This window comes from Schistocerca piceifrons, chromosome 9 (assembly GCF_021461385.2).
Source record: "Schistocerca piceifrons isolate TAMUIC-IGC-003096 chromosome 9, iqSchPice1.1, whole genome shotgun sequence".
NCBI lineage: Eukaryota > Metazoa > Arthropoda > Insecta > Orthoptera > Acrididae > Schistocerca > Schistocerca piceifrons.
Genome location: NC_060146.1, coordinates 131,179,874 through 131,206,148, shown reverse-complemented (window position 1 = coordinate 131,206,148; position 26,275 = coordinate 131,179,874). Strand labels below are relative to the sequence as shown.

General features: G+C 46.1%; 1 protein-coding gene across 2 annotated transcripts in view; it reads right to left on the bottom strand.

Moving 5' to 3' along the window:
- Positions 1-26,275, bottom strand: part of LOC124717086 — a 583,165-nt gene that overhangs the window by 342,935 nt on the left and 213,955 nt on the right. For both annotated transcript variants that reach the window (XM_047243783.1, XM_047243784.1), the window contains exon 3: positions 15,461-15,626. In XM_047243783.1, coding sequence (XP_047099739.1) covers positions 15,461-15,626 — 166 coding nt within the window. The remainder of the gene's footprint in view (positions 1-15,460; positions 15,627-26,275) is intronic.

The window sequence follows — 26,275 nt, the reverse complement described above, 5'->3', positions numbered from 1 at the left end:
CACCTGAAAACAGACGTTGACTATGGATATTGTATCACAGACACGGTCCCTTTGACTGTTCAGAGATGTGACTAAACCCGCCCAAAGCTGTAAACAACCATGCATGTGCAGCGCCTATTAGACGGAGGGGGTCCGACAGCCGAATAGTTCCAGTCATTCCACCAAGAAGGAGGTACACGGCTCGTGTTGTCTGTAGTTCAACCATGCCTTGACGGTCAATACCGCGGTTCGATCGCGTCCGCGTTGTTATTTTGTGCCAGGAAGGTCTCCCAACAATAGAAGTTTCGAGGTGTCTCGGAGTGAACCAGTGCGATGTTGTTCGGACATGGAGGAGATACAGAGAGACAAGAACTGTCGATGACATGCCTCGCTTAGGCCGCCCAAGGGCTACTACTGCACTGGATGACCGCTACCTACGGATTATGCCTCGGAGAAACCCTGCCAGTAACGCCACTTTCCCTGCAGCCACAGGAGGTCGTGTTACAATTCAAACTGTGCGCAATAGGCTGCATGACGCACAACTTCACTCCCGACGTGCATGGCTAGGTCTATCGTCGAGCATGGTAGTTGTGCGGTCTGAGGCGTCTTGTCACGGTTCGCGCGGCTCCCCCGTCGGAGGTTCGAGTCCTCCCTCGGGCATGGGTGTGTGTATTGTCCTTACCGTAGGTTAGTTTGATTAAGGAGTGCGTAAGCCTAGGGAGAGATGACCTCAACAGTTTGGTCCTATAGTCATTAACACAAATTTCCCATTTCCGAGGTCCATGTTTGCAACCACGACACCATGCAGTGCGGTACAGATGGGCCCAACAACAAGCCGGATGGACCGCTCAGAATTGGCATCACGTTCTCTTTACCGATGAGTGTCGCATATGCCTCCAACCATACAGTAGTCGGAGACGTGTTTGGAGGCAACCCAGTGAGGCTGAACGCCTTAGACACACTGTCCAGCGAGTGCAGCAAGGCGGAGGTTTCCTGCTGTTTTAGGGTGGCATTATGTGGGGCAGACGTACGCCGCTGTTGGTCATGGAAGGCGCCGTAACGGATGTACTACACTTCAATTACGTCCTCCGATCGATAGTGCAACCATATCGGCAGAATATTGGCGAGGCATTCGTCTTCATGGGCGACGATTCACGCACCCATCGTGCACGTCTTATGAATTACTTCCTTCAGGATAACGACATCGCTCGCACGTTCTTCACACATGAACGCTATCGAACATGGCTGGGATAGACTGAAAAGGGCTCTTTATGGACGACGTGAGCCACCAACAACTCTAAGACGTCTACGCCGAATCTCCGTTGAGGAGTGGAACAATCTGGACCAACAGTGCCTTGATGAACTTGTGGATAGTATGCCACGACGAATACAGGCATGTATCAATGCAAGGGGGCGAGCTACTGGGTATTAGAGGTACCGGTGTGTACCAGCAATCTGGAGCACCACGTATGAAGATCTCACTGTATGGTGGTACAACATGCAATGTGTGGTTTTCATGAGCAATAAATAAGGCGGAAATGATGTTTATGTTGATCTTTATTCCAATTTTCTGTACAGGTTCCGGAACTCTGGGAACCAAGATGATGAAATACTTTTTTTGATGTGTGTATATGACATAAATTTGAACACAAAACGTCTACCCGTTCTTAACCATCGGACTGATCGGCAGATGGACAACAAAGTGACCCTTTAACGGTTCCGTTTTCAGAGATTGAGGCACGGAAAGCTAAAAATGTGCCATACGCTAGTTTTATTAATTATTTGTTCATGAATTTGCGAGGATGCGTATGCTTCAGGCTGCATTAGAACAATTTATTTATTTAATATCGGTTTCGGTCAACGACCAATTTCAGGCACGAAAAATTGGCCAATACATGTCACATCTCAATCACGTTGAACCGTAAAATCGCTTTAGTTGTGAAGCTCATGAATAACAATACAGAAGATACGATGTGGGAAAATCATTGTTCTTCTGCGTTATTACACATGAGCTTGAATGCTAATAAGATTTCACGGTTGAACATGACTGATGCCCGACTTTTATTGGCCTGTTTTTCGTACCAGATGACGGTGGTAAATAAATAAATCCTTTATAATGCAGCCTAATTCGTGAAATTTATTTGTGGCCTCGCAGAATTAGGCGGGCCGTATTCCGTGCACTGACGTACGGCGTGCGGTGATACTGGCAGATGTCGATATCTGATCCACACACACACACACACACACACACACACACACACACACACACACACATGCGTGACGTGGTGAACATGTCCGACGATATACGCCGGCCGGCGCCAAACATTTCCCACGGAGGCACAGAAGCGATAATTTGCCAGCGCGGGTGGCACTAACGCGATTAAAGCCCTGCTGTGCAACTAATTGCCTATTTATTTCAGTAAATCAGATTGATTTCGCAGTGCCAGATTAATTGTCTTGCCGAGGGTATAGCGCGCTCCCAAATTGGCACGTATCCCTCGCCGCGCTAGAGCCAAGTGCTGCGCCAGCCATGCGGGAACAATGGGTTCACAGTGTTATTGCTCTCGCGAATTGGCTTTCTGGTCACAGCGGTACCTCGCAACACAACAATTTCTTCGCTGTCTGTCGATTTCACTGCAAAACAGTCCAATGAGGCAGAAGGTTGTTCCAAAAAGATTCATTCGACTTCCTTCTCTGCTGTACGTGAAAGAGATTTTAACTTACTCATCGTAAGTGGTGCAAAGGCTGCCCACTTTTGATGTACAGGAACGTAAAATTGCGCTGCACACACAACGGAAAAAATTAATGCTATGACTACAACGTGAATGATTCACTATAGAACGTGATTCAGCCACTCATACCAAGGATTTTATGAAACCCACAACGCCTACCAAAACCACTCTCAAGACTTTCAGATTCTCTTCTTTGCCACGGTGGAACTGTTACTTCTACGGAAAAATTCAATGGGACCTTTTTATAGCAAATATAAAGCAGTTAAATTTTGTACTGTGGAACGTTTTCGCTGGAGGCCAAGCTTTTCAAGAAAACGCATTCGAAGGAGAAAGTTGGTGATTGGAATTTCTGAGAAGATTCCGTCCTAACTAAAAACGCCTTTCTTTTAACGATGTCCAGCCCAAATTCTGTATCATTTCTGTGACATTCTCTCCCATATTTCGCGATAATACAATACTGCTCGATATTAACTCGTTTTCTTTTCTGGTGTGTGGCAGAGGGTAGATAATTGGCATAAGGACTGGATAACACTGCAATATTAAATCGCTTTCGAGTCTGGTGTGCGGTGGATGGTACTTCATTTTGCGGTCTGGGTCTGTCTGCCCGTTCGGTACGAACAACAACAAGGCACGTGCGCATGCGTACACTAATTCCCATCATTCCCCGCGGCCAACTGTGCATTTTGAACGTCGTAACGCAAACCGTTCAGAAGTAATGACGATTTCATTTCATATAGTTCAATAACCGTCACCATAGATGAGAACTGTGCAACACAGGAACATTTTTTCGAAACGCCGTAATTGTCTCCCGTCCCGATACAGAAGTTTGGAATTCCACTGGAAGATGCCTACAACCATACTCTGAAACGATCAAAAAGCGTGGCGCTCTGGGACAATATCCTCGGCGTCCGCCACACTTCAAACAGCAAGGTCGCCACGCACCTGATAAAACGTCAAGGGCTTAGAGTTTCGAGTGAGGTGTACGGTAGGTTAATGATGTCACAGTGGCACCAGATTTCACCACACTTCTGTCCGACGCCACCGTGCTCGTGTCGCACGATGGTAAAGCCGTCGCAGGCCCTGTCATATTTCAACCGTTCTTTTGACGCATCTGCGATGGAGGTCAGAACCGCGACGCCCAGAGCTGAAATCACACGACTAGAGGTTGAAAATACCGCTTCAGTTGTAAATCTGTTTTATTATCACGACCGGTTTCGGGCTCTCATAAGCCCATCCTCAGGTGTCGCAACTGTGCTGTGGACCCCGAACGCCGCGGTGGACGTGAAGTAGGCGCGGTTTGCTACCTGTGAGCGCAGACTCCCTGTTCAACCTCTAGTATAATGCTCAGTTGCGGATGTTCGTGTACATCTACACCTACATCTACGGGATTACTCTGCCATTCGCAATAAAGTGCCTGGCAGAGGGTTCAATCAACCACCTTCAAGCTGTCTCTCTACCGTTCCACTCTCGAACGGCACGCGGGAAAAACGAGCACTTAAATTTTCTGTGCGAGCTCTGATTTCTCCTATTTCGTCGTGTGGATCATTTCTCCCTATGTTGGTGGGTGCCAATAGAATGTTTTCGCAATCGGAGGAGAAAACTGGCATTTAAAATTTCATGAGAAGATCCCGTCACAACAAAAAACGCCTTTGTTTTAACGATTGCCACTCCAATACACGTATCATGTCTGTTGCACTGTCTCCCCTATTTCGCGATAATACAAAACGAGCTGCCCTTCTTTGTACTTTTTCGATGTCATCCGTCGGTCCCACCTGATACGGATCCCACACCGCACAGCAGTACTCCAGAATAGGGGGGACAAGAGTGGTGTAAGCAGTCTCTTTAGGAGACCTGTTGCACCTTCTAAGTGTTCTGCCAATGAATCGCAGTCTTGGGTTTGCTCTACCCACAACATGAACTATGTGGTCGTTCCACTTTAACGTATTTGTAATTGTAATCACTAAGTATTTAGTTGAATTTACAGCCTTCAGATTTGTGTGACTTATCGCGTAATCGAAATTTAGCTGATTTCTTTTATTACTCATGTGAATAACTTCACACTTTTCCTTATTCAGGGTCAATTGCCACTTTTCGCACCATACTGATATCTTATCTAAATCATTTTGCAAGTTGTTTTGATTATCGCATGACTTTACAAGACGGTAAATGATAGCATCATCTGCAAACAATCTAAGACGGCTACCAGATTGTCTCCTATGTCGTTAATATAGATCAGGAACAACAGACGGCCTATAAAAATTCCTTGGGGAACGCCGGATATTATTTATTACTCGATGACTTTCCATCTACTACTACTAGGAAATGACGAGTCCACTCGCACAACTGCGGCGATATTCCATAGTCACGCTGTTTGGTTAGAAGACGCTTGGAATGGTGTCAAAATCCTTCTGGAAATCTAAAAATATAGAATTAATTTGACATCCTCTGTCGATAGCACTCATTACTTCATGAGTATAAAGTGCTAGTTGTGATCGTAAGAACGATATTCTCTGAATCCGTGCTATGTGACAATAAATCGTTTTCTTCGAGGTACTGCAACAGGATTGTTTGAAATCACGCGGTTTTCTTATGGGTGTCACGGCATAAGCGTTTCAGACACGTCAGCGATCAGAATCGAGCCGATAAGGCCTCATGGCGGTGGCATAAAGCGCGTCAAAGAAACCACCTTATTCATTGGGGCGTTGATTCCAAGATATTTAGCGGTTGAAAACGGCAGTTAACATTGCAGTGACACACAGGACGACGTTCTTGACAATCCAGCTAGTGGGGCTGCGTCCACACTAAACGAGATCTGAGCCCTTTAGAGCGCAGTGTGATCGAAACTTTGGCTCTCATTTACAGGCTGGATCCACTAGAGACCCTCCAAAACCATTCGACGAAGTTCGAGCAAGATGCAAAGCAGCAAAGATTGCTTATACTTTTTCAATACCCTTGTATCACACCTTGCTGTGGCTTTATTACAGAGGGGTGCGACTTTGACACATGTGTGAATAAAATGGCAAAGTATCCCTCAAACCCCAAATAGTTCGGCATCACCCCCGATGCCTTCTGCACGCCTTATTTGAGCACATTAGAAATGTATGAGTACAGAGATAAACTGTGATGGAGCCCTTGGCACTTGCAGCAGGCAACCCCTCGTCACCCTTCCAACTCTGGATGCCTACTAATAGGGACAAGAACACCAGTGTAGCCGACCTGCCAGTGGCTAGGATTCTTGTCACTGTCTGTCCCTCTACAAACAGGCTACAACCCTGTTACACTATACTTTCAACATTGAAATCTTAATTTATTCAAGAAAAAGAGCTTCACAAATTTAGCAAATCCACTTCTGACCCTTCTGCAAGCAGTAATTCGGCTTGGCAATGAGTAAGTTGTTGAATGTCCTCCTGGGGCGATGTCGCGCCAATTCTGTGCAACTACCGCATTAGGTCGTCAAAATCGCGATATGGTTGGTGCGCTCTGCCCATAATAATCAAAACGTTTTCAGTTGGGGAGAGATCTGTCGAACTTGCTGGCCAAGATAGCGTTTCGCAAGCATGAAGCATTAGAAACTGTCGTCGTGTGTGGGTGGGTGTTATCTTGCTGATATTTCATCCCACGATGGACTACTATCAAGGGAAAAAAACAGGGCGTAGAATATCGTGGATGTACTGCTGTGCTGTAATGGTGCCGTACATGACAACCAAAGGGGTCCTGCTGTGAAAGGAAATGGTATCCACACCATCACTCCTGTTTGTCAGGATGTATGGTGGCCGACACTCAGTTTGGTATCCGACCGATGACCAGGGGGTCTCCAGACACGTCTTCTGCCTGGAATCTCATTGACTGGAACAGGCCTTCAGTGACGAGTCCCGTTCAGAAATGAGCCCCGAAAACGTATCTGGCAATTCCCCAGAGAGAGGTTGGATACCAACCTGATTGTCACCAGACACAGTGCCCGACAACCATGAATGATGGTTTTCGGTGCCATTTCTTTTCATAGCAGGACCAGCTTTGGTTGACATCCGCTGCATCCTTACGACACAGGATACGTCGGCGGTATTCTACGCCCCCTCTTGTTGCCGTTCATGGCACGCCGTTCAGGGCCTACGTTTCAGCAACGTAATGCCCGTCTGCAGATGGTGAGATTTTCTACTACTTGTCTTCGCGCTTGACGAACTAGCTCGACCACACAACGCCAGATCTCTCCCCAGTTGAGCAAGTTGGTCCTTTATGGGCAGGGTCCTTCAGCCAGCTCGGGATTTTGACAATCTAATGCGACAATTAAACAGTAGGCACGATACCCCTCGACATCCAACAACAGAATCAATGCTAAAAGGAATAACAGCTTGCAGAAGGGCCAGATGTAGACCAACGAGTTATTGACTTGCTCAATTTGTGACTCTCTTTTTCTTGAACGAATCATCAAAATTTTCCGAAATTATAATTATTCGTTCACATCTACATATTTCAGTCTCATTTGGATAATTCCTTCGTGATGCCTTTTTCTTAGAGTACACTAACATAATAAATGCCAACTAGTAATGCTGACTATTGATGTTATCGCTCGCCAGTATTACAAGGGACTGACTAAATGCAAATGTGTGTTGCTCAGTTACGACAAGAGACGTCTCGATCTGGTATACTATCTGGAACCAGAAATGGAACTCGACCAAATTCTATCCACAGGGATTTAAAATGATCATATCATACTGTGTCCCGATCGGACGTTATCAAATCACCGTTCCGGTCACCGTATTCTGGGGCACTGATATACAACTGAAATATGCTACAATGGAAAACCCACAATGGTCTCAATAGAAAGATTGGAGCCGCATCTATGCCATGTGAACATTCTGAAGCCACAGCTAATTATAAAACAAGCGCCGATACCTCTAGAAGAACCAATACCAATCTTGCTTCCACCGACACGTCCACAACTGCTTGCACAAGAGCAAACACCGTGAATTTAGGCGCGAGCAACACGTGAGGTGCGTTTTAAATAACGACACATCGCGACCACTTCGCACTTTAGGCGGGGAAGCTGCGTGGCAGACGAAGGCGAATCGATGTCTCGGCACTGAAAGCAGAATCGTTCAACTGTAGCGAAGCACTGTTGTGTTTCTGACATTTCTGTTTGTTCATGCAATGTTTGTGCGTGAAATTCGTACATGCTTTATTTGTGCTGCTCGTTATGTACGAGGACAAGCGGAAAAGTAATTTCTTCGATTTTTTTAAATTCTCTTTTCAACATCGGTTGAGGTATTACATGTCATGCTTATTACTCGGTCGAGCTTCCTTGACGCTGACGCAAACTGCAACTCTCTGTGGCGGGTAACATGGCTTTTTGTAACGTAGCTATGTTGGTGCGTCATAAACAGCGTGCTGTCGTAAGGTTTCTGACCGGAGAAAACATGCCCCCAATTACATCCCATGAAAGAATGAAAGCTGTGCCTGCTGATGACTACATCGACACCAGTAACATGAGTCGTTGGGCTGTTAGTGCTCGTAATGAAGGAGACGGTGGTGCTAACCTCAACAAAATTGTATGCATAGTGGGTTTCTCAATGTTACTCCTGACATGAAACAAACCAGACGGGACATTTGTCAACAGTTTATTTTGCGTTTTGAGCGTGGTGGGTCCCTTAGTAACATTGTGACGGGTGACGAAAGCTGGGTGCACCATTTTCACCCTGAAAACAAGGAAGTATTGTAGTTACGCCACAAAGGATCACCGACGCCAGAAAAGCTCAAAACCATGCCATCAGTAGGTAAAGCCATGTTCATAGTGTGCTAGGATGTTCACGGTATGATGCATTTGGAATTCGTGTCTAAAGGCGTCACCATAAGCTCTGCAAGGTACTGCAGTATCTTCAGAAAACTGAAAGTACAGCTTCGAAGAGTTCGTCCACACATTGAGTACCTTCTCCTTCAGCATGACAACACCTTGCGTTCACTGTCATCGGTCATCCTCCAAATAGTCTCGACTATGTTCCATACGATTTTAATTTGTTTTCAAAACTTAACCCTTTGAGCCCCAGTGGGATCTACCTGTAACCACAGTTTTATTGACTTTTCATTTTGGAAGTACTAGTGCCTTCTGCATGAAAAGGGCTGATGCTATTGCAAGACAGAGACGTCTAACGGTACGCTCACCCGTTTCTACGAATGTAGTGCGTAACAGCGGTGGCTTACAGCGTTAACAGCAACAGTCGGCAAGTATTTGCTACGTGACCATAGCAGATTCATGTCTGCTAATTTTTGTTGCACAGTTAACGTGTGGTTTTTGTGTAGTGGTTGGTTTCGGGGGAGGGGACCATCGGATTAACGAGGGATGGGGAAGGAAATCGGCCGTAGGAGTTTGTCTTATTTAAAAATCCTTTGAGAGTTTTCACATGAAAAATTCAGATGCTTTTCAGCTCAGCACCGCCTTGTATATTAATGAGGCCGCGCAAGACACCGCACAGTACCAATATATTTCAAAAAACTGGGCACGAAATTGCTATTTTCCACGGGTCATATCTCAGGGGTCCATTGATCACACAGATAAAGGGTCACATGTTTTGGATAGCTCTTAGCCTAGCGATTATCTGTATACCTATCATACTGTAGCATTTCTACAGCACAGGGTCAAAATTTAAATATTACACAATTCCTCCATTCCAGGCAAATCGAGAAAATTGGTCGGTTCTCCTGCATTAGGTGTGGTATACAGTAAGCGTTAAACAGCCTGTAAAAGCCACATTTGTTAATGGGGTGGTTTCTGAGAATACCCCCATAAAACACGATTTTTGGGTAGCAAAAGTACCAATTGTGGGGATGGCCACTTCTATAATTTCTATTCATGGCAAATCAACGAAATTTTTACCATATGAACTTAAGGTGATGTTCTCGGGAAAAGACGAAACTTCCTTCGATATAATTATCCATTATTGACATCCAGCGGTTCAAAGTTACCGTACTTGTGCAAAAAACTACAAAAACCGGTTTTTACCAGTTTTTGCAACGTGGACCGCAATTATCTAAATAATTTACCATAGAAAATGGCCCAAATTTTAACTGTACATTCCTTAGACATTTATCTAGGATCGCCATTTTTCCGTTTGTGAATATCTTTATTCCTTTCCAAGATACATCCCAAGAATCTTTTTTATTGGCTACGAAAAGTACAAATTGTGGGGATGTTAGCTTTTATAATTTCTATTCATGGCAAATTTTCGGAAGTTTTACGATGTGTTCTCAAGATGATGCTCTCCGGGAACCGTGATTTTTTTTTTTTAATCTTATTATCCGCTACCGGGACGCACACGTTCAAAGTTACCGTGCTTATGCATGTAAAATATGAATATTCGGTCTTTTCAACATCAATAAACTTCAGAAACAGCCGTATACTGTAAGATACTTTATTTTATTCTGAAAGCAACCAGTTTCGGCAATTCATTTTGCCATTTTCAGGTACCATACGATTTTATCCAAATAAACGAACATATCGTTTATTTGCATAAAAGCGTATGCGGACTGAAGATGGCAAAATAATTGCCGAAAATGGTTGCATTCAAAATAAAATAAAATATCTTAAAGTGTACTGCTGTTGGTGAAATTTATTGACATTGAAAAGTACTTACCAGCCATGATGGACCAACAGAGATTTAATATTCAGTCTGTCGCATAGATGTAGTTTCAGCTGTTGTAGTGAGCACATGGCAAGGGTTCTTTTGTAAGTGCAAGGCTCCTGATGTCAGCAAACTATGTTCGTAGCATTGTTTCACCAATAAAACTTTATGACACGGTGTCTGTGCATAATGGACACTTTACGCCTATGCACGCATCTTGACCTGGAACTTATTCGATAGCGCAACATGTCAGGGTAAAAACCCTAGAAAAAATGATTTTGTGATACGAAATTCTTTCTAACATTTTACGGAACATAGTTCTTATTATAGGAAACAGCTGTCTATGATTATTATAAAAAACTGGAAGCAGTCTTGATCGCATACATTTTTTAAAGTGTGTGACCGGCTTTGATCTTATTATAAGATCATCTTCAGACAATAGATGTCTGCCGGAGCCGGTGGCGCATGGCAACACTCTTGCTTGTGCCTAGCGGTGTACTGGGATCAAGAATGCTTCCAGTCTTTTTTTGTTTTTATATCCTTTTTATTTATAAATCATATACCGCACATTTTGGTGTACTGCAAGTGTAACCTAAAAATGAGCGTTCTTGAATAAAACAGTGTAAAGTGAATTTGCATTGGATGGGAGACGATTTTCTGTAACCTAATATAGGTGTATTTGTTTGTTGTTTACATATCTCAAGGTATGTAAATATGTGGAAATATGTTTAAAAAACTGTGAAAACTTTGATGACCTATAGAATTAGTTTTATATAGGTGTAAGCTGCACACCATGCTGTGGCAGGTAAAAGAAGAGAACCAGCTGAGAAATCCTCCTGTCAAGAGTACAAAAAAGGCGAATATGCTTCTCTTTAAAAGACTGACAGAAAAATGGGGGAACAGCTGCCTCCATTCTCATTTCGCCTCTCTCATGCGAAGACATTCGCGCTTTTTGTGTTGAAGGAGAGACACTGCCAGTGGGAGAGGAGGAAAGAGTCACGGTGGGAGAGAGAAACTTGCAGAGGAGGAGAACGAGAGGTGGATGAAGACAACTGCAGTGGGAGAGACAGGAGATAGTGATGGCCAGTGAGAGAGAGTGGCAGTAAAGGAGAAAGAGATTGGTGGAGATAGCAGCAATGGGAGCAAGAGAGGAGGCAATGGGAATGCAAAAGATGAGGAAGAGTGGTGGATGAAGACAGTTGCAGTGGGAGAAAGAGAGAGGAGATAGTGATGGCCAGTGAGAGGCAGTAAAGGAGAAAGAGATTGGTGGAGATAGGAGCAGTGGGACCAAGAGAGGAGGCAACGGGAATGAAAGAGATGAGAAAGAGTGATGTGATGAAGACAACTGCAGTGGGAGAAAGAGGAGATAGTGACGGACAGTGAGAGAGAGTGGCAGTAAAGGAGAAAGAGATTGGTGGAGATAGCAGCAGCGGGAGCAAGAGAGGAGGCAATGGGACTGAAAAAGATGAGAAAGAGAGGTGGATGAAGACAATTGCAGTGGGAGAAAGAGAGAGGAGATAGTGATGGCCAGAGAGAGGCAGTAAAGGAGAAAGAGATTGGTGGAGATAGGAGCAGTGGGACCAAGAGAGGAGGCAATGGGAACGAAAAAGAGAGGTGGATAGAGACCAGGTATAGGCTTGCAGGGTGTGGGGGGGAGGAGGGGTCTGAACCTTCCCAGACTGGCGAACACGCGTAGGTGTAAGGGATGGTATGTTTTGAACCGAAATTTTAAACATGTGGGTGTAGGAGAAAACAATAAGTTGTACCATCCCTAAGTATTTCTGCTCCCGTGGTATGGTAGAGATAGTAGCAGTAGGAACGAAAAACAAATGGAGAAAGTGTACGTGAGAGAGGAGACAGTGGCAGTGGAATACACTGTAAATCAAGCAGAGGAAAAGGAGACAGTGGGAGAGAGAGGTATGTAGACAGTTGCAGGAGAGGGAGATGTTGAGTATTAAGGCTTAGCGTGTTCTGTGTTATAGGGTCGCGAATATGTTTTCACGGAAACTTTTTGGGTGGAAAGCGGAGTGAGGGTTAAGGCAGCTTGTTCTCCAATTTTCTGTAAGAGTCTTTGAACGAAAACCATGTTCACACACACAAATACAGGGTATTACAAAAAGGTACGGCCAAACTTTCAGGAAACATTCCTCACACACAAAGAAAAAAAATATGTTACGTGGACATGTGTCCGGAAACGCTTACTTTCCACGTTAGAGCTCATTTTATTACTTCTCTTTAAATCACGTTAATCATGGAATGGAAACACACAGCAATAGAACGTACCAGCTTGACTTCAAACACTTTGTTACAGGAAATGTTCAAAATGTCGTCCATTAGCGAGGATACATGCATCCACCCTCCGTCGCACGGAATCCCTGATGCGCTGATGCAGCTCTGGAGAATGGCGTATTGTATTACAGCCGTCCACAATACGAGCACGAAGAGTCTCTACATTTGGTACCGGGGTTGCGTAGACAAGAGCTTTCAAATGCCCCCATAAATGAAAGTCGAGAGTGTTGAGGTCAGGAGAGCGTGGAGGCCACGGAATTGGTCCGCCTCTACCAATCCATCGGTCACCGAATCTGTTGTTGAGAAGGGTACGAACACTTCGACTGAAATGTGCAGGAGCTCCATGGTGCATGAACCACATGTTGTGTCGTACTTGTAAAGTCACATGTTCTAGCAGCACAGGTAGAGTATCCCGTATGAAATCACGATAACGTGCTCCATTGAGCGTAAGTGGAAGAACATGGGGCCCAATCAAGACATCGCCAACAATGCCTGCCCAAACGTTCACAGAAAATCTGTGTTGATGACGTGATTGCACAATTGTGTGCGGATTTTCGTGAGCCCACATGTGTTGATTGTGAAAATTTACGTTGGAATGAAGCCTCATCCGTAAAGAGAACATTTGCACTGAAATGAGGATTGACACATTGTTGGATGAACCATTCGCAGAAGTGTACCCGTGGAGGCCAATCAGCTGCTGATAGTTCCTGCACACGCTGTACATGGTACGGAAAGAACTGGTTCTCCCGTAGCACTCTCCATACAGTGACGTGGTTAACTTCTCTGACGCTGACGTTAGGGTTATCGTCAACTGCACGAAGAATTGCCTCGTCCATTGCAGGTGTCCTCATCGTTCTACTAGATCTTCCCCAGTCGCGAGTCATAGGCTGGAATGTTCCGTGCTCCCTAAGACGCCGACCAATTGCTTCGAACGTCTTCCTGTCGGGACACCTTCGTTCTGGAAATCTGTCTCGATGCGAACGTACCGCGCCACGGCTATTGCCCCGTGCTAATCCATACATCAAATGGGCATCCGCCGACTCCGCATTTGTAAACATTGCACTGACTGCAAAACCACGTTCGTGATGAACACTAACCTGTTGATGCTACGTACTGATGTGCTTGATGCTAGTACTGTAGAGCAATGAGTCGCATGTCAACACAAGCACCGAAGTCAACATTACCTTCCTACAATTGGGCCAACTGGCGGTGAATCGAGGAAGTACAGTACATACTGACGAACTAGAATGAGCTCTAACATGGAAATTAAGCGATTCCGGACACATGTCCACATAACATCTTTTCTTTATTTGTGTGTGAGGAATGTCTCCTGAAAGTTTGGCCGTACCTTTTTGTAACACTATATAGAGGTTGAGTCACCTAACGTTACCGCTGGATATATTTCGTAAACCACATCAAATACTGACGAATCGATTCCACAGACCGAACGTGAGGAGAGGGGCTAGTGTAATTGGTTAATACAAACCATAAAAAAATGCACGGAAGTATGTTTATTAACGCAAACCTACGTTTTTTTTAAATGGAACCCCGTTAGTTTTGTTAGCACATCTGAACATATAAACAAATACGTAATCAGTGCCGTTTGTTGCATTGTAAAATGTTAATTACATCCGGAGATATTGTAACCTAAAGTTGACGCTTGAGTACCACTCCTGTTCGATCGTGTGTATCGGAGAGCACCGAATTACGTAGGGATCCAAAGGGAACGGTGATGGACCTTAGGTACAGAAGAGACTGGAACAGCACATTACGTCCACATGCTAACACCTTTTTATTGGTCTTTTTCACTGACGCACATGTACATTACCATGAGGGGTGAGGTACACGTTCGACGGGCGTTTCGTAGGACGTGGAGGACGCATAAATTGGCCAACCCGTTCTCCTGATCTTACACCTCTGGACTTCTTTCTGTGGGGTACGTTAAAGGAGAATGTGTACCGTGATGTGCCTGCAACCCCAGAGGATATGAAACAACGTATTGTGACAGCCTGCGGCGACATTACACCAGACGTACTGCGGCGTGTACGACATTCATTACGCCAGAGATTGCAATTGTGTGCAGCAAATGATGGCCACCACATTGAACATCTATTGGCCTGACATGTCGGGACACACTCTATTCCACTACGTAATTGAAAACGGAAACCACGTGTATACGTGTACCTCACCCCTCATGGTAATGTACATGTGCGTCAGTGAAAAAGACCAATAAAAAGGTGTTAGCATGTGGACATAATGTGCTGTTCCAGTCTCTTCTGTACCTAAGGTCCATCACCGTTCCCTTTGGATCCCTACGTAATTCGGTGCTCTCCGATACACACGATCGAACAGCGGAGGAGTGGTACTCAAGCGTCAACTTTAGGTTATATCATCTCCGGATGTAATTAACATTTTACAATGCAACAAACGGCACTGATTACGTATTTGTTTATATGTCCAGATGTGCTAACAAAACTAACGGGGGTCCATTTAAAAAACGTAGGTTTGTGTTAAAAACATACTTCCGTGCATTTTTTTATGGTTTGTATTAACCAATTACACTAGCCCCTCTCCTCACGTTCGGTCTGTGGAATCGATTCGTCAGTATTTGATGTGGTTTACAAAATATATCCAGCGGTAATGTTAGGTGACTCACCCTGTATATATATATATATATATATATATATGCTCGGAGGAGGGCGTTTCTCAGCTGGTAATTAACGAAGCAAACTAGCATTCCTGAAGGGCTTTTTCGAGTACCTGCAGTAGATGTATAGTATCTACACCCGCGACTACTCCACTACTTGCCACAGAGGAGGGATGCAGAACCAGCAGTTAGGCAGGTACCTGTGGCGGATGGTGGTGCCTAGTGAGCGGCCGGTGGGCGGCGCCGTGCGGCCGGGGGATCATGAGCGGCACCAGCACCGCCGTGGTGACGGCGCCCGCCGCCAGCACCAGCGCCACGCCCAGCACCAGCGCCAGCTTCAGCCGCCCGCCGCCCGCCTTCCGCGTCCTGCGAACAGACACCCACCGTATCACCGTCTGCGGACGGTCGTCCACACAACGGGGCTGTGGTGTGCGCACTGTAAGACCTTCGGTACACACACCATCAGATTATTTGACTTGTCGCTCTAACGAGATAGGCGAGTGTCACCAATATGTCTCGTGGTCTTATCGTGGCGTGTTTATCTTCTGCCATTAGAAATGCCACTTGCACGCTTAGAGTAGCGGATTGACGGTGACCAAGTCTAAACAGAACTTGATTAATTTTTTACACACATCTATTAAAATAGTAACAAGCATAAACCTTAGGTAACTTGATTCTGGATGCTGTTTACAAGTTCTCACATATCTCTGATACTTGACAAAGTGTCTATTTATTTATCTTCATGGCTATGTACAGGAATATGATAATCTTATTAGGTGCAGGCTGAAACTTGACTATAGTATGGTACAGACTAATGTAGACTGGTACAGAGTGGTGTAGACAAATGCAGACTGACTAATCGGAGGTCTCTACACTCGTTATAATACCTCATGCGTTCATGTATCACTGCGCGAGTCTCATCCGCGAGGAGAAAAAAGTTCTACAAAAGCAGCAATCTCATTGTCTGCGTTACATATTAATACGCGGTTCGGCGGAAGCAGAATTTGGTCCGTCTCTAAGGCAGCGCCATCTCGTAGTGCGGAGACAGACAAGCGCTGCACCTGCGCTGTTGTGCTTAGTGGGGGCGCACTCTAGTGGGAAAGTTGTGTACGTGCTGACTACGCGGAACTATGTACACAACAGGGGCACTACACAAAACTGGCGCTAATAGCATAGGCACATAGGGAGCACACACGACACAGATCTGTAAGTCCACAGTATTGGTGATAAGTTGAGAAAACCGTCCCGAAACACATGTGCTACAAAACTCCACTGTTTCCTGCTCATGTACCCTGACATCATTATGGGATATGATCACCACGTACACAGACCGCACAACGGGTTAGTATACTCTGCATCAGGTGGTCGAGCAGCTGATGGGGTATAATTACTTTTGAATACATCATGAGAGTGACAGTGATCAATGTGTTACAAATATTTACTTTAAAAACAGTCTTGATGACGATTTATTTATTAAGGTGACCGGTTTCGACCACTACTGTGGTCATCTTCAGACCTACAAGTCATATACAAAGCTTTAATTAGAGGGCTACATACATTAAAGAAAACATATAAAGTTATATAGGTATAAAATGATGAATTACCATTGAGTAGGAACCTCTTTCTGCTGGAGAATCACTACTGGAGAAACAAGTGCACGTCTTACTATATATAATGGAGGCTCCGCCCTCTTCTGACGGCATGATGTCATTACGAACCAATGAGTTATAAGTCCGATAACAATGTAAAATTTCTTAGTTAAAAGAACATTGTCAAGAAATAAAAATAAACACACATTAAACTTAGCTTATTAAACAGCCATTGTCAATTAAGAAGCGTAAAAATATTTAAATATGTAGGATAAATGAACTTCGGTTCTGCAGTACATGGGTTGGCCTCTCAAGGCCTGTTAGTGAACCGTTTGGAACCACTGATTGCCATGGTGAAGTTAGATGCCGTTCCAAACATGAGGCAGCAGGTTTCTTTCCAACGAACTTGTTCCGACAGTGAAATGTCGAAGACTGTCACGTCAGACGATGTATTATTGAGCAGCAACGTGTCTTAATTGAAACGATTTTCAATGAGTAGGCTGCAATAATCTTCAGCTGACATGTATGCTACATGCTGCACAAATACGATACGAAGTAGTTGCCCACGGCTCATAGTATTATAATTTTAAATTCCTTCCATTATCAATATTTTTTTTTATAAGACTGGCATACAAATTACTGAATAGCAATGCCTTTTAAAAATTATCGCACGTAATTTATCTAAAAAGAATATGCAATCTACTTCATAGACAATATTTCATAAATGTGGACAACTACTTCTGTCGTAATTGTGCAGCATGTAGTAAACATGTCAGCTAAAGATTACTGCAGCCTACTCATTGAAAATCGTTTCAATTAAGACATGTTGCTGCTCAATAATACATCGTCTGACGTGACAGTGTTCGACATTCCACTTTCGCAACAACTTAGTTGGAAAGAAGCCTGCTGCCACATCCTTGCACTGGTGTTTATCCTGAGCATGGCAACCACTAGTTTGCCTATCGACCTTACAACAATTTCAGTGCAAAGATACCTGCTGCCTCATCTTTGGAACGTCATCCAACTTCACCATGGCAATCAGTGGTTCCAAATGGTTCACTAACAGGCCTTGAGAGGCCAACCCATGTACTGCAGAACCGAAGTTCATTTATCCTACATATTTAAATATTTTTAACGCTTCTTAATTGACAATGGCTGTTTAATAAGCTTAATGTGTGTTTATTTTTATTTCTTGACAATGTTCTTTTAACTAAGAAATTTTACATTGCTATCCGACTTATAACTCATTGCTTCGTAATGACATCATGCCGTCAGAAGAGGGCGGAGCCTCCATTATACACTCCTGGAAATTGAAATAAGAACACCGTGAATTCATTGTCCCAGGAAGGGGAAACTTTATTGGCACATTCCTGGGGTCAGATACATCACATGATCACACTGACAGAACCACAGGCACATAGACACAGGCAACAGAGCATGCACAATGTCTTCACTAGTACAGTGTATATCCACCTTTCGCAGCAATGCAGGCTGCTATTCTCCCATGGAGACGATCGTAGAGATGCTGGATGTAGTCCTGTAGAACGGCTTGCCATGCCATTTCCACATGGCGCTCAGTTGGACCAGCGTTCGTGCTGGACGTGCAGACCGCGTGAGACGACGCTTCATCCAGTCCCAAACATGCTCAATGGGGGACAGATCCGGAGATCTTGCTGGCCAGGGTAGTTGACTTACACCTTCTAGAGCACGTTGGGTGGCACGGGATACATGCGGATGTGCATTGTCCTGTTGGAACAGCAAGTTCCCTTGCCGGTCTAGGAATGGTAGAACGATGGGTTCGATGACGGTTTGGATGTACCGTGCACTATTCAGTGTCCCCTCGACGATCACCAGTGGTGTACGGCCAGTGTAGGAGATCGCTCCCCACACCATGATGCCGGGTGTTGGCCCTGTGTGCCTCGGTCGTATGCAGTCCTGATTGTGGCGCTCACCTGCACGGCGCCAAACACGCATACGACCATCATTGGCACCAAGGCAGAAGCGACTCTGATCGCTGAAGACGACACGTCTCCATTCGTCCCTCCATTCACGCCTGTCGCGACACCACTGGAGGCGGGCTGCACGATGTTGGGGCGTGAGCGGAAGACGGCCTAACGGTGTGCGGGATCGTAGCCCAGCTTCATGGAGACGGTTGCGAATGGTCCTCGCCGATACCCCAGGAGCAACAGTGTCCCTAATTTGCTGGGAAGTGGCGGTGCGGTCCCCTACGGCACTGCGTAGGATCCTACGGTCTTGGCGTGCATCCGTGCGTCGCTGCGGTCCGGTCCCAGGTCGACGGGCACGTGCACCTTCCGCCGACCACTGGCGACAACATCGATGTACTGTGGAGACCTCACGCCCCACGTGTTGAGCAATTCAGCGGTACGTCCACCCGGCCTCCCGCATGCCCACTATACGCCCTCGCTCAAAGTCCGTCAACTGCACATACGGTTCACGTCCACGCTGTCGCGGCATGCTACCAGTGTTAAAGACTTCGATGGAGCTCCGTATGCTACGGCAAACTGGCTGACACTGACGGCGGCGGTGCACAAATGCTGCGCAGCTAGCGCCATTCGACGGCCAACACCGCGGTTCCTGGTGTGTCCGCTGTGCCGTGCGTGTGATCATTGCTTGTACAGCCCTCTCGCATTGTCCGGAGCAAGTATGGTGGATCTGACACACCGGTGTCAATGTGTTCTTTTTTCCATTTCCAGGAGTGTATATAGTAAGACGTGCACTGGTTTCTACAGTAGTGATTCTCCAGCAGGAGGAGGTTCTTACTCATTGGTAATTCATCGTTTTATAGCTTGATAGCTTTGTGTATTTTCTTTAATGTGTGTAGCCCTCTAAAGCTATGTATACGACTTGTAGGTCTGAAGGTGACTACAGTAGTGGTCGAAACCGGTCACCTTAATAAATAAATCGTCATCAAGACTGTTTTTATAGTAAATATTTGCTGTGGTATAGCCGCCCATTCTTGCACCAGTGCCTATCGGAGCTTCTAAAGTGTCGTAGGGGTTCAAAGGCGTGCAGCGATACGTCGACCGAGAGCATCCCAGACGTCCTCGATGGGGTTTAGTTCTGGAGAACGGGCAGACCACTCTATTCGCCTGATATCTTCTGTTTCAAGGTTTTCACGATGGCAGCTCGGTGGGGCCGTGCGTTATCATCCATCTGGAGGAAGGTGGGACCCACTGCACCCCTGAAAAGGGGGACATACTGGTGCAAAATGACGTCCCGATACACCTGACCTGTTACAGTTCCTCTGTCAAAGACATGCAGGGGTGTACGTGCACCAATCATAATCCCACCCCAAACCATCAAACGTCGACCTCCATGCAGGTCCCTTTCAAGGACATTAAGGGGTTGCTATCTGGTTCCTGTTTCACGCCAGATGAAAACACGGCGAGAATCACTGTCCAGACTATACCTGGACTCGTCCGTCAACATAACCTGTGATCACTGTTCCAATGACTGTGTTCTTGACACCAGGCTTTACGGGCTCACCAGGGGACGGTGGAATGCACCTTTCGGGTCTCCAGGCGGATAAACCGTGTCTGTTCAGTCGTCTGTAGACTGTGTGTCTGGAGACAACTGTTCCAGTGGCTGCGGTAAGGTCACGAGCAAGGCTACCTGCAGTACTCCGTGGCCATCTGCGGGCACCGATGGTGGGATACCGGTCTTCTAGTGGTGTTGTACACTGTGGACGTCCCGTAGTGTAGCGCCTGGACACGTTTCCTGTCTGCTGGAATCGTTGCCATAATCTTGAGATCACACTTTGTGGCACACGGAGGGCCCGCGCTACGACCTGCTGTGTTTGACCAGCCTCCAATCGCCCTAGTACTCTACCCCTCATAACGTCATCAATATATTTGAGCCATTTTCAACACACAGTCACCATTGGCACGGCTGAAAACGTCTGCACACTTCCTCGCTGCAACGTACTCTGACATGCACCAACACACTTCTCCATATGTGGAATGCTACCAGCGCCACCGTGCGACTACCGCAGATCAAATTCACCGCATGATCATACCCCGAGGTCTTTTAAACCAGCAAACAGCCCACCAGAGCGTTGTTTCACCATGTATCAGCATTATCCTTAATTTATGAGCATGAGTGTAGATACGTACATTATCTTACCAAAACTATGAGAACACCATTATGTAACACTGAACCGCCAAAGAAACTGGTATAGGCATGCGTATTCAAATACAGAGATAGGTAAACAAACAGACAACGGCGCTGCGGTCGGCAACGCCTATATAAGACAGTAAGAGTCTGGCGCAGTTGTTAGATCGCTTACTGCTGTCACAGTGGCAGGTTATTAACATTTCAGTGGGTTTGAATGCGGTGTTATAGCCGGCGCACGAGCTATGGAACACAGCATCTCCGAAGTACCGATGAAGTGGCGACTATCACGTATGTCCATTTCACGAGCCTATCGTGAATATCAGGAATCCGGCAAAACATCAAATTTCCGACTGAACTGTGGCCGGAAAAAGGTCCTACAAGAACGGGACCTACGACGACTGAAGAGTGTCGTTCAACATGACAGAAGTGCAACCATTCCGCAGACTGCTGCAGATTTCAATGCTGGGCCATCAACAAGTGTCAGCGAAATACCATCGCTTGTGCTTTCGGAACCGAAGGTCCACTCGTGTACCCTTGATGAATGCACGTCACAAAGCATTACGCCACGCCTGGGCCCGCCAACACCGACTTTGGACTGTTGATGACTGGAAACATGTTGCCTGGTCGGACAAGTCTCGTTTCAAATTGTATCGAGTGGGTGGACATCTACGGGTATGGAGGCAACTTCATGAATCCATGGAACCTGCATATCAGCAGGAGACTGTCCCAGCTGGTGAAGGCTTTGTATTGGTATGGAGCGTGTGCAGTTGGAGTGATATAAGACCCCTGAATCGTCTAGATACGATTCTGACAGGTGACACGTACGTATGCACCCAGTCTGATCACCTGCATCCATTCATGTGTCGCCTGGCCACCAAGAGCTGTTGTATAACGATTTGATTCACGGATCCAGTTATATGGCTCCTTCCATGTAAAGCGTCTTTACGACTATGACTTGTGGGGCCTGAAGGTAGCAACAATGTAATGCCAAAACTGGTAACACATAAGAAGTTCATAAAATAAACTTCTACAATATATACAGCTGTTGGTAAATTATTGCATCAAGAAATTCATGTCCCTTGTGAATTCCAACGGACTTGGGAAATTCCAGCAGGACAATATCCCACACGTCCAGAAGTGCTACAGAGTGGCCCAAGGAACACTTCTGAGCTTATACACTTCCGCTGGCCACCAACCTCTCCAGACATGAACATTATTGAGCATATCTTGGATGCCTTGGAACGTCATGTTCAGAAGATCTCCACCCCCTCGTACTCCGACGGAGTTATGGACAGCCCTGTAGCATTCATGGTGTCAATTCCTCCCGGCACTACTTCAGAGATTAGTCGAGTCCATGCCACGTCGTGTTGCAGCACTTCTGCGTGCTCGCGGGGGCCCTATACGATGTTACGCAGGAGCACCAGTTTCTTTGGCTCTTAAGTGTATATTGTATATAAGCACACAGGACAAAAAGTTAAGTTACTCCTTAAAAGACGACACTCGTCGCTGTTCAGCACTGTTGAGCGTTAGCGCATAGATATATGGCCCTGTACCGCTGGCCTAAGCAAAGGCAGTGTAGTGGTGTCCAGGAGCCAGTTAACTGTATGGATCAGTGCAGTAAAGTGGTTCGACGCGAATATGTAGTGTCCGAAAGAGCCGATTACCTCACCGTGAACGAAGTTGGAGTGTTAATTCGGACTGTCCAATGTGTCTGCAAGGGATGGCGTACCACATGCAGCCACTTAACACAGTGTAAGAAAGGTGGTCGTAAACAGATACTAACCAACCCGAACCGGAGGTGAGTATCAGGATTTGCCGCTGTCAGTGAATGCAAGTCCACCTCAACCGAGCGAACACTTTGAGTTGAACTGAATGTCACGGACATTTACAGTCGAATACCTAGCAAAGCGCCATTGCTCAGAACCACACATAAAGGTACAGGTCGTGAATGCACCAAACGATACGGGAAACGGACAGCAGCATGCTGGAGCTCCGTAGTGTGGTCCGACGAGCAGCGACTGTTCCTTTTCAAAAGAATGCGAAGTGCCGAGCGTGCTAAAGGTGCCGTGACTCATGTAACCTGCGGCGTGTGTGGACAGGGTGGTTCTGAGCGGTGATGGTGCTGTGATGTTTCGCGAGTGTTATTCATTTGTGTCCACCACTCAGGTTACGTGCACGTGAAACAGAACCTTCGTTTCAACATTCTCAGCGAACAACAGTAGGCCTATCTTTTACATATCCACAACAAGGCTGCTGTACTCACTCCCATCTGCCAAGATAACAGCAACCATGTTCACAGAGGTATCGTGGCAGACAGTCAGACACAAAATGAGGAAATGCCCCAGCTTTGACTTTATTTAAGCTGATGTCAGCTTGCCTGGATATGACACACACTGTGATGTTGGAACCATTCACTGTTGTCCATGATGCATGGCGCAGGGAAATGACTACGAAGGACCTCAGAATACTTGAGTTGTTCTTTCATAGCCAGTCAGTCTAGCATCACCTTATCTGTCCATGCAGTCATTGGGGACAAAGATAATGCTAGTGTTTCCTCCTCCATTTGTTTAACAACTGGACCCTTGGCACTTCGCCTCAGTCGGTCCTCTCAGCCACTCTATTGAACTTTGGCTAACCCGCTAAATCAGTCGATCCTAATCCCGCAGAAGATCTCCAGAACTGTTTGGTACACTGGGTGAATCCTAATAATCAACATGCCCACTGTTTGGTAGCTTAATGGGAACTTATCATTAACATCTACATCTACATATATACTCCACTAGCCACCAAGCGGTGTGTGGAGGAAGGCTCAGTTCACGCCAAAGTCATATTCCCTCCCCCCCCCCCCCCTCCCGCCCGTATCACTCGCGGATCGCGAGAGGGAAAAACGACTGTCTGAACGCCTCAGTACGAGCTCTAATTTCCCTTATCTTTGAATGGTGATCATCGCGCAATTTGAAAGTTGGTGGTAATAATATATGCTCTACATCCTCGGCGAAGATCGGATTTCGTAATTTAGTGAGCAGCCCCTTCCGTTTGGCGCGTCGTCTATCTGCAAGTGTGTCCCACTTCAAACTTTCTATGAGATTTGTAACGCTCTCGTGATGGCTAACTGCACCAGTCACGAATCTTGCCGCTCTTCTTCGGACCTTCTCAATCTCTTGACTCAGACCCAAGTGGTAAGGGTCCCATACAGGTGAACGATACTCTAAGACTGGACGAACTAACGTATTGTAGGCAATTTCCTTTGTTGAAGGACTGCATCGCTTCAGGAATCTATCAATAAACCGCAATCTAGAGTTCGCCTTGCCCGTTACTTACGTAATCTGATCATTCCATTTGAGATCATTTCGAACAATCACGCCCAGACAGTTGACGGATGTTACCGCTTCCAAAGACTAGGCATTTATTTTGTACTCGTAAATTAATGGGGATTTTCGCCTTCTTATACGTAGTAGGTTACACTTACTAATATTGAGAGATAACTGCCAGTCATTACACCACGCATTTATTTTCTGCAAATCCTAGTTGATTTGTTCACAACTTCCTGTAGACTACAGCATCATCGGCAAACAGTATAATGCCCCTGTCAATAACATCAACCAGATCTGATTCTTGAGTTTCTCCCGGCGTATTTGATAATCAAAATATCCACGGGTGTGCTGCCGGTCTATAGTGTCCAACGGGCACAATATTTTGGCGATCATACATGTCGTCATCATCAGGTGAACTGACGGACTGAACTCCTGTGAACGTGCCGGCACGGAGATCCGTACGCTATGGCTGCTCAGAGGAAACTGGGTTCGGTCGCGGCTGCGGCCGATTTAAATACCCTCCGCCCGCGGCGCGCTCCCTCCGCCGTCCGCGCCCCGCGCCACGGTCGCGCGGTGGAACAGATTGCGACGGCGTCTGAGATGACGTCGGTGTGATGGCTCTGTCCGCCGTGGTCGTCACAACTATACGTTTGCTCGATTTACTCTTGATTAGCCCGATCGCTGGTTCCCAAGCCTTGCTAAGATTATAGCCACAGTCACGGTTTATGAGGTCGTCATTGGTGCGAATTTCGATGGCCTCTCTAACAACGCTGTCCCAGTATCTCCACGTCTGTACCAGAATCTTCGTGCGGTCATACTCCATGGCGTGATTTTCCGACAAACAATGTTCAGCGACCGCCGACTTGCTCGGATACATCAGTCGAGTGTGCCTCTGGTGTTCACGGCATCGATCCTCGACGGTACGCATCGTCTGACCAATATACGACTTGCCACATTGACACGGAATCTGGTACACGCCGGCCTTCCTCAAACCGAGGTCATCTTTGGCGCTCCCCACCAGTGCACGAGTTTTATTTGGAGGACAAAACACAGTTCCGACCCGGTGTTTCTTCAGAATGCGGGCGATTTTCCCCGAGAGTGCGCCTGTGTATGGAATAAATGCAGTGCCTACCTCCTCCCTCGTGACTTCATACATCTCAACAGGTTGTACTGCAGTGGTTGGGCGGAGAGCACGTTGAATCTGCCACTCTGAGTACCCCTTTTTTTGAAATACAGTTCTCAGATGTTCCAATTCCTGAGGTAGACTCTCTGCGTCAGAGATAGTGCGCGCCCTATGTACTAGAGTTTTAAGTACCCCATTCCTCTGAGAAGGGTGGTGGCAGTTGTCTGCGTGCAAATACAGATCAGTGTGCGTAGTCTTCCGATACACCCCATGACCTAGGGTGCCGTCAGCCCTTCTCTTGACCAAGACGTCAAGGAAAGGTAATTTACCCTCCGTTTCAGTCTCCATAGTGAATTTGATGTTGGGGTGTATGGAGTTTAGATGTGTAAGGAAGTCAAGGAGTTTATCCATACCATGTGGCCAGATGACGAACGTGTCGTCCACGTAACGGAAAAAAGCAAATAGGTTTCCATACGGATGACGACAGGGCTTCCTCCTCGAAGTTCTCCATGTACAAATTCGCTACCACCGGTGAGAGTGGGCTACCCATGGCGACTCCCTCCGTTTGTTCGTAGTATTCTCCATTAAAAAGAAAATACGTGGAAGTCAAGACATGCCTAAAAAGTTCAGTGGTCTTCTCGTCAAACTTCTGACTAATCAGTTCTAGTGACTCTCGCAGGGGTACCCTCGTAAACAAGGAAACGACGTCAAAACTCACCATGATATCTGACTCATCCAACCTGAAGCTATCAAGGCGTTTAACAAAATCCACGGGATTACGGATGTGATGACGGCACTTACCCACATAAGGACTTAATATTCCCGTCAGGTATTTGGCCAACAAATATGTAGGTG